Source organism: Argentina silus (assembly GCF_951799395.1).
Source record: "Argentina silus genome assembly, chromosome: 3".
Classification (NCBI taxonomy): Eukaryota; Metazoa; Chordata; class Actinopteri; order Argentiniformes; family Argentinidae; genus Argentina; species Argentina silus.
The window spans coordinates 22808173-22821976 of NC_139657.1; the positions used below are offsets into that span (position 1 = coordinate 22808173).

The 13804-nt window shown below is 42.3% G+C and overlaps 1 protein-coding gene across 1 annotated transcript; it reads left to right on the plus strand.

Annotated features, from left to right (window-relative positions):
* Positions 1-750: 750 nt before the first annotated feature.
* On the plus strand, positions 751-10815 carry LOC310802235 (D(4) dopamine receptor-like; the record flags this gene model as incomplete). Its single annotated transcript, XM_083666527.1, has 4 exons — positions 751-993; positions 4039-4151; positions 5154-5746; positions 10601-10815. The coding sequence occupies 4 exons, from the start codon at positions 751-753 to the stop codon at positions 10813-10815; spliced, it is 1164 nt and encodes a 387-aa protein (XP_083522653.1).
* Positions 10816-13804: the final 2989 nt, after the last annotated feature.

The window sequence follows — 13804 nt, forward strand, 5'->3', positions numbered from 1 at the left end:
AGTTATGCGAATGATTGGCACACGCGCTCATTCAAGTCAAGGGCGCACGGAATTCCTCTGCTACTTGTTCATTCATACGTAGCCAAGTAGCCTCAACTGATTCGTGCGCCGAAGCCGTCATTGGTACCAAAACTCCTACTCCAATAGACCAACTTGCCCTGTGGCTGACAAGTAATAAATGCATGCGCAGAGCTCATAAATGGTGTCTTGGGCAGGAGCTCAAGGACAGACCGTGGAAACACAGGTGTAAGCGGCTTTAAACCTTTGGATTTGAAGCGGCCGTTGATAAGCCTCAGTTTGCTGGAAATAACCGTGCAGCTGAGACACAGCCAAGTTTATAGGCTCCTTATTGCGCGATGCCAAATTGTCTGAGTAATTTTTAGATACATTTAAAGGATTAAATCGAACTATCCATGTCTATTGGCAATTTGATTTATTCTGGTGATGGCTCAGTTTTATGATTGTCACCAGGAAACCCGCGTAAAGAGTGCGCGCAAAAGTTCAGTGGCACTGTCCATCGCTCCTAGTGCTGAAACATAGACGCCGATGATAAAGAACAAGACTCCAACTCCAGTAGTTTTTTGCGATGAAACTTCGAGAAGTCAAGCGAAATCAATCCTTCAATCGTGTCTGTTTGAAACGATGCCTACATGAAAATCCCTCTCAAGACCACCGCTTTCGCTCGGACCGGGCTTTATAGAAGAACGGGAGAGTGGATCCTTTTCGGTGTGAGAGCGGCTGTCCGCAGATATGCCAGCCAACCTCACCGTCTCAAACAATACCGTGCAACCCCGGGACACTGACTATAACTTTCCTGCACTGATATTTGGAATATTGCTCATTGTGCTTATCATTTGTGGAAATGTGCTTGTGTGCCTTAGTGTATACACGGAAAAAGCTTTGAAAACTACAACGAACTACTTTATAGTCAGTCTGGCTGTTGCTGATTTGATGTTGGCAGTGTTGGTTTTGCCACTGTTTGTGTATGCTGAGGTGAGTAAACTACCTGTAAGGTTTTAGTTCCGTTGAAAGCCCTGACTAGCGCAATAGCAAAATATGTAATCATAATCATAACAATCATATTGTGATCAACATATTATTATTATTATTATTATTATTATTATTATTATTATTACTATTATTATTATTATTATTATTATTATTACTGTTATTATTATTGTTGTTGTTGTTGTTGTTATTGTTTTAGTTGTTGTCGTCATTAGTAGTATAAGTATTATTATCATAGAGGAATGCGAATTTTAATTAGAGGACAAATTGGTGTGCCATTGGTGCTCTGTAATGAAATCGAAACCGATCACAGAACAGATCACAGTGTTGATAAGAAACAATATCAGTTGGCATGTCGATACTGGATAATGTTATGAATATTCTAAATGAGTTATTGTCCACGTTAAGGTCAAGTTTATTACATGTGTTGCTCCTGGTGCATGGTGCATATACTGTCCAACCTGCACTCAGGATTTGATCACCTTGACAGCACAGCACGCTCATGTCATTAATCCAGGGTTCTGCTGATACTTGTGTCTTTGCTGTTCTTGTTTTGTATCCAAGCCTCTTGTGTCAAAGTCGATTCATATGGCTTAACACGATTGAGGAGGGGAGATAGCTAAGTCATTTCAAAACATTAATCAGAATGAATTCAACAGACCTAGCCTACACTTGTTGCTATTGTAATGTCATAATTAATTTGTGAATTTGCATCTAGGCCTACTGTCTGGACATTTTTTATTTTAGATTTTGAGAAAATATATTAGTTTCTCCTAATTTTAACATTCTGTCATAATGAGCACATGTTGAATCTCATAAAAAACATGTTGTGCCACCTCCAGGTCAAATTAAGAAAACGTCTTGACACAGTAACCACATTGTACATCAACCCTAAAACGTTCACATATCCATCAGAGATTGATTCCTTTGCATGTTTCAGATAATATCAATATTTTCAGATACTTGTACATCGATTGTTCCTGAATCTAGATATTACAATTAAAATCTAAATCTATTTTTAGGAATCCCACATTTCTATGAAAAAGCAACATAATTGTAGATCTGCACCTCAGGGTACTACTATTTTTCAATTCAAAGGGAAATCCACCTAAATAATCATATTGGCAAATAGAAATTATCTTTCTCTACAAACATTCATGGCCATTCATTTGTAATAGCTAAAAACAAATAATTTTAGCAAAATGTTTGGAGGGAACAGGGTTGACACTTGGACAACACATTGGCCTCAGGTCATTCAAAGTTAGTGTTCGATAATTTTTTGGAAATGCTTTCAGGCTATAATCAGCCATAACTCCCCATGTGACATGGGGAATGATGGTTTATTGTGTGAAGCAGGGAGGGGAAATTGAATGCCACCGTAACAACAACATTTGAACTTGTTAACACATTTCTAATCTGATCTTTTATGGGTAACGGGCTTGACATGTTAAGGTTGTCTGCCTTAGTCTACCACCAAAAAACACCAGGAAAAAGTCAATAAAGAGCACAAGCAGGTCACCTGCGTTAACACTATGATTTCACTATTAGAGCTGAATGTTTGTATGTGAAAATGTGATTACTGAATTACTGAATAATATACCATCCTAAAGTGGGATGTAAGTTCAAGTAACAGGGTTGACTCTGACCTTAGGGACGGATATAAATCCAATTAGTATACGCATTAAACAAGAACAATTCTTCATGGATTTCATTACCAAAGTAACAAGACAACTAGGGCTTTACAGTGATGGTAAAAAAGGGGCATAACAGGGTTCTGTGGGGGATATCCAGGTAACAGGGTTCCAAAATGGGGGGTATCCAGGTAACATTCAACATTCAACAATTCCAAATATCCTCCAATACTTGATACCCCAATATTCCAAAATATCCTTTTGTATCTTGGGGACACAAAATATCCTCTATTTGTGGAATGTATACCACACAGTATTGGGGATTGGTATTATTTCCGGAAACTGAAACTCAATCAAACAAAAAATCTATTTGACCCCTTGGGTTGTTCCACTGATTGGAGCAGTACCCCCGCAGTGAGTGACTGCATCACTGCACCTCCTTTCCCCTGCAGCATTAGCAGGCAGCACCATACACATTTGTCCCAGTAGTTACCACTGGGCCTCGGCAATGGCCAGTCCCACCCATTCCCTCCCCTAAGCTAGCCACTACCAGAGACCAATTGGAACAATGGTTGGCCACTGACAGAACATTCCTTTCCCAGGCCCTGTTCACTGTTCAAAATCCCAGACTGGACACAACTATGGGCTATGGTCATGTCACAGGGTGCTAGAGAGAGGACAAGACAACTTAGGCACGATAGCACTAGGCAGCAAGCCAATCTGGCTAGTGCTAGGATGAAATTATTCAAGGTCCCTGTTCAAATACTTTGAAAATGTGTCCTTTTTTCTTGCCCTCTTTGAAATGATCACTGAGCTGACAAATTGGAGTTGGTGGAAGCTGTGTGATGGAATCCTTGCTTTCACCTATCTAATCATATTAGATCTTCAAGGAGGAAAGGAATAAAGGACATATGTTCATGAGTATCAGGACAGGGCCCCTCTCTGCCATGATGGACTTGTATCCTCGTCACATGAGTCTCTGTGGCAGTTCACACATGTCCTCAAATTGTCAGGGCAAATATGGGTCACTGTGAGCAAAGAAAAGACATTATGCATAAAGCCAATGAAGGGGTCGTCATTTATGGCTTGGATGATTAGAATGCCATTAATTTTCTCTCCATTTTGGTGAGGCTAAAAACGTGTCATTATTGTGCAGCAGACCTGCAATTTCCAATCAGCCCAAGGGTTCTGGTGAGAAAGAGTGTCTCTGACTTCTCCATATGACAGAGCAGCAGCCTCTAATGAGAAAGATTTCACACACAGCCAATCTGGAGCCTAACTCCACTGCAGGAACTTGTGTAGGTGAAAAGGGGACGAGGTGGGGGGAGGGCAGTGTAGCGTGCAGACTTTGACGTCTTCTGAGTCTTTGCTGACTGTGTGGGCTTCTGCTCTGCTTCAGTTCCAGGGTGGTGTGTGGTCACTGAACATGACCATCTGCGATGGGCTGATGACCATGGACGTGATGCTCTGCACAGCATCCATATTCAACCTCTGCGCTATCAGCGTTGACAGGTTTGTGTTGACAGAGACAGCACTGCATTGCAAGTAGAAATATATTTGTTGAGAGTAATGCACAGTGAGGATAACTGTATCTGAGTAAGTGTTATAGTTGTTAGAATATATGCCATGAACCACCTAGTGAGCAGCCTTCAGTTGTACCAGTCCAGAGGTAACCCCTAATTATTACCCATAGGCATTTACTAAAAGCATCTGATGTAAATCTGAAATGATTGGATAGGTATAAGCAATGTTGGGACAATTCCCCTATCAAGAGCACAAGGTCAAACCACTACCATAATCTACTACTATACCAAAGACTTACAACAAACCAGACATTCAACCAGGTCACGTTTACAAAAAGGCTGTGTGGCAATTAACCTTCATACCCTGTGTTAGAATGTTTCAGCCACACGAATACAAATACCAGTGTCTCTTAGAGTTTTATAGAGGTATTAGGTCCCATAGTATTAGTTCTCTCCACCTTCGCTAGCAGGCCAGGTCTTGGTGCCTTCACAGGTTTTGATTAGGAAAAATGACCATGTTCTCTAAAGTTACGTCTCGTCTCTCCCCCACTAAAAGCACTCACTCTTGCCAGAAAGCACAAATGAGGCAGACAGAACAACAGAGTGTCCATCGTGATTAACTGCCAGCATTGTCATGGCGTCATTAGTTAATCCGATTGGATTATCTTTCTCTTTACTGAATGTTAAAGAGCCTTCCTCCCTGACATGATATTATAGGGCCTGTTCAGGTATGTGTTGCCCCTCTCTCCTGCCTCTAGCCTAGAAAACCTCATTAGATTTAAGACAAATAGACCTAATGGACAACATTGAAATGAATGCTTACCACACAAGGCTTGCTTTGGAAACCAAAGACTAATGTGCATGATGTACACACATTAGCCTACGTGGATTTTATTTCAATCAATGTGACAAGCCGGTCTCTATAAAGATCTCTAGATATATGACACAAATATACAATGTTCTAAAGCTCTCTTTGTACTGGTACTGGTAGGTTCATCGCTGTGGTCATCCCGCTCAACTACAACCGCAAGCACGTGGACCAGAGACAGATAGGCCTCCTCTCGGCCACGTGGATACTGGCCTTAGCCGTGGCCTCGCCAGTCCTGTTCGGCATCAACAACGTCCCCCACCGGGACCCAAGCGAGTGTAAACTAGAGGACGACAACTACATTATCTACTCCTCCGTCTGCTCCTTCTTCATCCCCTGCCCCATAATGCTGTTGCTCTACTGCGGAATGTTCCGAGGCTTGAGGAGGTGGGAGGAGGCACGCAAGGCCAAGCTAAAGAGCAGCATCAAGGCCTGCAGGAAGCGCCATGAGGCAGTTGTCTCTCTGCCACCGTTGGCGTCCCTGCCACCTCCTCTGCCGCCCATCATCGAGCGTGAGCTCATGGACATTAAATTGGAGGAGATGGACCCCTATCCAGAGCCAGACTGCCCCTACCCCTCCTCAGACTACAAGGACGGCCCCGTGCCGACAGTAGCTTACTCAGCCATTAGGTTCCAATGCGAGCCTCCCAAAAAGAAGAGGGCGAAGATCAATGGTAGAGAGAGAAAAGCCATGAAGGTGCTTCCCGTTGTAGTAGGTGAGATTGATTTTGCTCTTTCTCTTACTCTTTACTTACTTTTTACTTGCAGTGTCTTGATTGTGGTAGCTAACAGTGTGTCCGTGGCAGTGTGTTTGATTGACTGATATAAACCACTCATAACACCATACGTGAGGGTTTCTCTCTTTGTCATATAGCACAAGACAGTCAGCACTCGCAGCACACGAATAGATATTATAATGATGTCTCTTCACAAGCTGTTTTCCCCCCAGGCCAAACACACTTGAGGAAATATCAATTCCAGCATCAGGATCAATGTCAGGGCTTCTCTTTGAAATTCCCTCAATTTTGTATAATTTAGTGAGCTCAACAGATCTTAGAAGAAACGTTTTTATATGTATGTCATGTATAATGTATGCTTCTTTAGGTCAAACCAACATCTTGGTCGCTGAGGGAATGCTCTGACCTCAATCTGTTTCAATCTGTAATAGCGACTGAGCAATGAAATATCTATAAATCAACAAACAATGTCTCGTATACAGAGGAATCCACTCACAATTTGAATTATGGTTTCATGCATACTGTAAATAATAATGTGCCCTACAACATCATGGGTTTTGTCATCATAATTCATTGACAGACCGTCTCACAGTACTGAACTCCTGTATTTTCCTTTGGGTGTCTCTCAGTCCTCATAAGGGTAAAGTGAATAAACAGAGCCATTGTTTTCACTAATTAGCGAACATGATACCCTTTAGCCCACATTTGCTAATCATACAGCCCTTAATCCTAAATCCAATTATTATGTAAGGTTTGCCTGTGGCCTTAAGACTGTGAGGATATTATCCCCGCAGCACAACCATGTTGAGTTGCAGATGAGGCTGTTCAGCCTTCTCTTTGGTTGAATGGACCTTAGAATCAACTAATATAGAAGTTCAAATTGTTCATGCATTCTAGAAATGGGACATACTGTATGCTTTCTACATTTAAGACAGGGATATACACTCACTGAACACTTTATTAGGAACACCTATACAACTTCTCATGGTGGAGGTGGTGTAATCGTGTGGGGAATGTTTTCTTGGCACACTTTGGGCCCGTTAATACCAATCAATCATTGCTTGAATGCCACAGCCTATTTGAGTATTGTTGCTGACCATGTGCATCTCTTCATGGCCACAATTTACCCATCTTCTAATGGCTACTTCCAGCATGACAATGCACCATGTCACAAAGCAAAAGTCGTCTCAAACTGGTTTCATGAACATGACAATGAGTTCAGTGTTCTTCAGTGGCCTTCCCAGTCACTGGATCTGAATCCAATAGAACATCTTTGGGATGTGGTAGAACAGGAGATTCACAGCTTGAACGTGCACCTGAAAAATCTGTAGGAATTGCGTGATGCAATCATGTCATCATGGACCAGAATCTCAAAGGAATGTTTCCAACATCTTGTGGAATCAATGCCACGAAGAATTTAAGCTGTTTTCAGAGCAAAGGGAGGCCCTACCCAGTATTAGTATCGTGTTCCTAATAAAGTGTTCAGTGAGTGTAGATATTTGCTTCGTTCAGAGACAATCCTGCACCATATCTGTCTTTCCTGAAGTTGATTGTGTCAAATTTCAATGCTCAGGAATATGTGAATCTTTCACACAATAACTGGCACACAATGATAATATATACTATCAAAACTGAATGAGCAGCGTTTCACTATGAGGAGTGAGAATTTGAGCAACTGCTTTAAGCCAAAGAAGCAACCCTGTAGACTGTCCCAGTCAGCATACATACACAGACACAAGCATGTACACACACACACACACACACACACACACACACACACACCTTGTCTGGATGTCTGTGCCCTGTGGAGGGCACAAGCGGAGGACATAGCAGGAAATTATCCTACCAAGCCCCAGGCCACAATCATCCTCATAGCACAATCACACACAAGAACAGCGTGCACACACACACACACACACACACACACACACACACACACACACCGCTAGGAGTGAATTGGGAAGCATGAGGAATACTGAGCAAAATGAGTCCAGTAGGACAGAGAGAGTCAAAGAGACAGACAGTGAAAGTGAGCGATAAGGAGAGAGAGGGGGAAAGTAGAGAGAGAGTGAGAGAGAGAGAGACTAAAAGTCACCCTCAGTCAGCCTTGCATCCTTGTGCTATCTAAGAATTCATCCATCCAAGGATGTTGTGGATTAATGGAGCTAGTGAATAAATTGGAAAGTCATTTCAGAGATGGTTGAGAGCAGTTCAGTGACGTTAGTGTATGGTTGTATTTGTCACCCCGTCCCCAACTAATCCAAGGTAAACATGGTAGGGGTAAGGGGATTAGTTTATAAACCCCTTGTTCTAGGGTCAAAGTCATTAACGTATAGATTGATCAAAATATTTGATGTATAGGTTGATTCAATCTGAATCAAATCCATATGAATTAAAAAAAAAATATATGGATTGCCGAATACATGAATGATTCTGAGTAATTCTCTACCAATTCTCCTTTGATAGAGAGAGTCGACCAAAGCAATACATTGCTTTGGTCGACAAAAAGCACCAACTACTGTAATTTTCTATTTCAGTGTGTGTGTGTGTGTGTGTGTGTGTGTGTGTGTGTGTGTGTGTGTGTGTGTGTGTGTGTGTGTGTGTGTGTGTGTGTGTGTGTGTGTGTGTGTTATCCTCTGCAAATCATGAACCCCCAATGTAAATCAAATGGCGACAGCGGCACATACACGTATCACTACTGGCTCCCATGCATAGAATAGCCTTTACATTGCCAGGCATGACTCACCTTGTTAAACTCATTGCTAAGACAGGCGTCACCATCAACAGTTAAAATTCACAAGCATTTCAGTATTATGACAAGTTGGTTCAGTGAGAATGTTGAAAAGGTTTTTCTAATGTGCCGAATACACCTGATATTGTTTTTGTGGATCAATGCCAAGGAGAGGTGACTATATTAGAAAAAGGCTGCTTGCCTTTTCTGCAAAACTGTTAAAATACCCTACTCACACTTATTAGCTTTGGTCTCAGTTGTCAGCTCATGGTACTGCTATTTGGTAGTGTTGGACATGTGCATTACCTGACAGTATGTGGCCTGCAAATTGCAGGCCTCCGAAAGAAAAAAGCCAAGCAGCTTGCAAGATATTGCTCTGTGTCAGCTTTTGTGGTAAGCTTGGCTGTGTGGCAAATACGGTGCTACTTGTATCCATGATTATCTGTATGACCTTTGTTATATTTTGGGTTCTTTGATGTAATGATTTACTGTGAACCCAAATAAAGTATTGAAATGTGTGTATGTGCATGCGTGCGTGTGTGCGTGTGTGTGTGTGTGTGTGTGTTTGTGTGTGTGTCTGTGTGCGCCTCGTTACAGCCTGTGCCACAGGATGCGTTACCCCCGATTATCTAATAAAAGATCCTCTGGAGGATTAGCAGGCTACTCATGCACAGAGACCAGGGCACGTAGAGCTCTTGTTTGTCTAGCCACTACAATTGTGCCCATCCGCTAGCTAAAGTTTACACCTCATATATCAGGGGCAGTTTTTCAGAGGGCATTTAGTCATAAAGACAAAGACAAAGCAAACATGTGAAGGACTAGCCAGACAAAAAAACACAAAAACAAAAAACACACTAGCCTCCACTGAAAAGCAGGGGACAAGATTCCATTCCAACTCCACCCCATTCTATCTTCTCACCTCTCTCAAAAGTAGGAGTTGATGATGGAACTTCAGCAACTCCAAATAGCTTGAGTGATAAAGTACCTCCTTATTCAATGCCTCAAATTCAGACCAAGCTAGTACATGCCTGGTGAGAGGGAACTCAACATTACAATACAGTAGATGACCAGGAGATTATGTTTGCAGCATGAGCTCCTTTGAGGCACACTGAATGGATCAAATACAATTTCTACCTTGAGTTTGGTTGTTCAACCAAATTCCCAACCAGAGAATCTCCAAGCCTCCAGAGGGAGTTCAGTCTTCCCCGGGATGGAGCCGTGTCTGATCCATCACTCCTAACCTCTGTTCTGGATATTAATAGAAAACTCATCAGCATTTCTGAATTATTCAACCAAGCGGGGGCCGTGGTAGCTGACAGGTGTATTTCTAATGTACTTGAGCATTGGTGTCCTTAGTTTATCTTACCCTGACACAACCTCTTGTTACTGGGCAAATGTACATGCCTCTTTACATTCAAACATCATTAGCCCTGGCACAGACATTTTTACATAACTAATGGCTATATTCTAGGTATTGCGTAAGCATTTGGTGAATGTATGTATAAGCAATTTGCGACTGTATGATTTAGAATGGCGTTTTTGCCTATTTACAATACAGAGTGGGGCCGAGCTCTCTCCCTAGCGTCCATTATCATTGTTATGCCATCACTCTGATCAGAGATGACACACCTGACGTACGTATTTCTATAGGACTACTCTACCTATCACGTTGTGGGATGTTATCCACTTCATGATGCAGATGTAATTGAGCTCTGTGATAAGCTGTCTGGAATCCCATCAGCAAGGTCTCTTCAGGCTACCTCAATCTGAAAGTTATTTGGATTGAGCCTAAAGAGGGGGCGGTATAGTCTTTGCTTTTGATTGCATTTGACTTGAACATTATGCTATATCTGGAGATGAAATATGCATGTCTCATAACCATAGGTATGATTTCACTGCAGCCCCTGTGTGACGCTGGATCTCATTAAGCAGAAATCGAAAGAACCTAAAAACTGTATCCAATTTGTCTTGTCCTAGATGACATGAAATGTATGAGTCAGAGATACAATTTCACCGCTCATACCGTTCATTGTCATGTGTATGAATGAAGGATGTTTTTTATCAATTCAAATCTCCATCTGTGTGTCTCCTTCCCATGCCAGGTGCCTTCCTGTTCTGCTGGACCCCGTTCTTCGTGGTGCACACCCTGAGGGCTCTCTGCGCGTCATGTGACATCCCGCCCAGTCTAATGAGCATCGTCACCTGGCTGGGCTACGTCAACTCTGCCCTCAACCCCATCATCTACACCGTCTTTAACACAGAGTTTAGGAACTTCTTCAAAAAATTCCTTCACAGCTGCTGCACAAAGTCAAGCTAGGCGCTGCCGTCGAATGGACAACAAGCACAACGATTCCATTATAAAGACGCTATGATATGATAACAAGCATTTGTTACTTTAGGCTGTATCTTGCCGTCGCTTCTTTTTTTCCTCTTGGGATTTTATTTTTGTACAACTTTTTTTGCTGTTGATTTACGCTTGTGATTTATTTTATTGTGACAGAAACGTTTGTTAAACAGCTGGCCATACACTGTCTCCATGTTTTATGTGGAGGCTTTGTGTTGAGGAATTGCATTAGAGTTCCCTCCAAATGCAAAATATACTCAGAAATACCAGCAAGGCATCCATTTCTGAGATTAGATGTTATTTATTTTGTACATTGTTGCGCTGAGGTCGAAATTCATCTTTCAAATAAACATTTTTCACTAAAATGTGGCATCAACAGGGTTTGAACATTCAGGAACAGAAAGAGAACACATTATGCTCATCATCACCACGGCATCACACCATTAACAACAGGGTGGGGGGGTGATGAAATATGATGCACCAATTTCAGACCCCATCCGTGTGCAGTGTGACACGTATTGGGAACCTAACTTACGGCCAACATATTTCTTCCCAGGATGGGTTGCCCATTAACCACAGGTGGGGGACATGAGGTCATCCTGGCAACAATATCAGAGGCCTATTATAAATCAGGTCACGATAACTAACTACTATTGCTGGTGCATTCATAAGCACATTACATTCAATTGCAAGTGAGGACATTAGAGGAGTGACCGCCGACTGGAAATTGTGATCATCCTGAGTGACTAGTTTTCTAGGTCAGATCAGGTAATGGGGTTCGATGTTTAATATCAGTCTTCCCAAGATACAGTTTTTTTCACACTCTGAGACAGACACAAATTATATTAAAAAATGATTTTAGCACAATTTCACCAGGACGATAACCCAAGACTTATTTCAAGGAGAGGGTGGAGGCGATTAAAAAAAAAAAAACTTTAGGTTTACTTTGGATTCTGCTGTAAAATGTGATTATGGTAGAGGTGGGTGGAAAGACGAGTAGGGCTCTGTGTCTCTCCCAAGGCTTTTAAGTAGAGCTGAGTGTGTCATCTCTCATTACAATCAAAAAGCCACAAAGCTTAGACGGTCTGCCAACAGATGGCCCACTACAACTCCTTTAACTTCCTCCCTATGGTCCAAACAAGCAGAGCAGAGTCAGTGTTTACGTCAGCAAAAGGAGGAATAGGGAGGCAAGGCTACACTCAACAAAGAGTAACACCAAATGACAGTTCCCATACTCATCTGCTGCTAACCCGGCATGGGTAATGTGAGTTGCAAGTCCAAAGCTCTCCCTCAGAACCCCTTGCTCTCCCGTAAACCACACAGTGTGATATTTCTGTCTCCTTGAGAAATAGACAGTGATAGTGTGCCTATGAGACAAATGTGAGAGATTCTGGTAGTATGTTTACCAAAGCTGGTAACTAATAATAATAATAATAATAATAATAATAATAATAATAATAATAATATTGAGTGGTACTACACTGATTCTAAGACTCATTGTTACAGTTTGGTGGGGGGCCAAATTCTGAAAACATCTACAGTAAGGCACTCTTCCTAAAGGCATGACTCACTGATACACAGCGTACAGAAAAACTAGATTTTTTCCCCATGAGTTCAAGGTGTGCCTGATATCTAAAAACTTAAACTAATAGCAGGGAAAAGATGCCTCCTCCTACACACAGAATCACTCAACTGAAAGTTTGTTACTCAAATTTTCTGGAAAAAGAGTGAAGTGTGTCTATAGCATCATCAGCACAAAGCTCTGACCCACTCATACTGGTAGGGCTGACCCTGTTCTCCTGGGCCTAAATCTTGCCACAGGTGCCCCTGCAGATTCAAATGGACCACAAACTGTCATTTCGAAACAGCTCAATACCACTGGGATTCGTACACTGCAATATGAAATGTCATGTCTCAACAGGTTCCATCAGAAGTCAGTCTGACAATGACCCATCTCCCCGACATCTATGAGAAAGTAGCCCCCTGCGCGGCTTCACTCCATGCTCCCCTGCTGACTACCGAAATAGAAAGCTAAAATTGCAACGGCCAAGTAAAGTTGCCCACACAGGGAGAAAATGTGTGTGGCTGTGATGTTTATTTTTTCAGGTTTTTTACCTGGGGGACAGTAGGTGTTCATCAGAGGCATACTAAAAGCATCATAATATGATGCAGGGAATTAATTGGAGCTCCTAGGCACAGACAATGAGCAGGCAATCTTTTATGGTTGGAATGACTAAATACAATATTAAACCACCCTGTAGTTTGTCCATCCGAGTGACATTCTCAGTTATATGGTTTCTTCTCATGATAAGCCATTTTGATTTAAATTCATCACCTGGTGTGACATCCATAAAAAAGAAAGAAAAGAGACAACCAGACAGTCAGGCAGCTCCTTAAAGTGCAGGTCATTTGTCTTCCCTTGTTCTGCTACAAGTTAACATAAAGACATGAAAATGATCAATCACATTACAAATGGCTCTTGGACCGTAGTGCCAAAATCACATTTTGGTTTCTTTGTCTTCCCCAAAGGTAGCAATGACAGGAAGAAGTGGATGGTGCTCCCTGAGACCATATGTCCCAAAGAGGCCTAACAGGAGTCAGTAAGTAAGTAAGTTCTCCCCCATCTCTGGGATGTTAAAACCATGATGAACTGGGCCACATGGAGTACGGAACTGAGCATGCTCCTCTGGAAACCCTCCACCTGCACTTCTGAGATAAGTGCCAATCAGTCAGGAATATCTGCAGCTTCCGTAGGCATGGCATCATTAGGAGAGAGAGCCTGGAGCGTAGTGGTCTGTCCTAGTCCCGGGTGAGTGGGAGGTGGGAAACACTTCACCAAATAGGCTCCTCTTCACAAAGGGAAGTTCAGGGAGAGGGTCCTCTTGCCACCTCTGCAATTTCCTCCCTTCACCTCATCCAGATCTCTTCAGCTCCTTCTTCCCTCTTTATCCCTGCAGCTGAA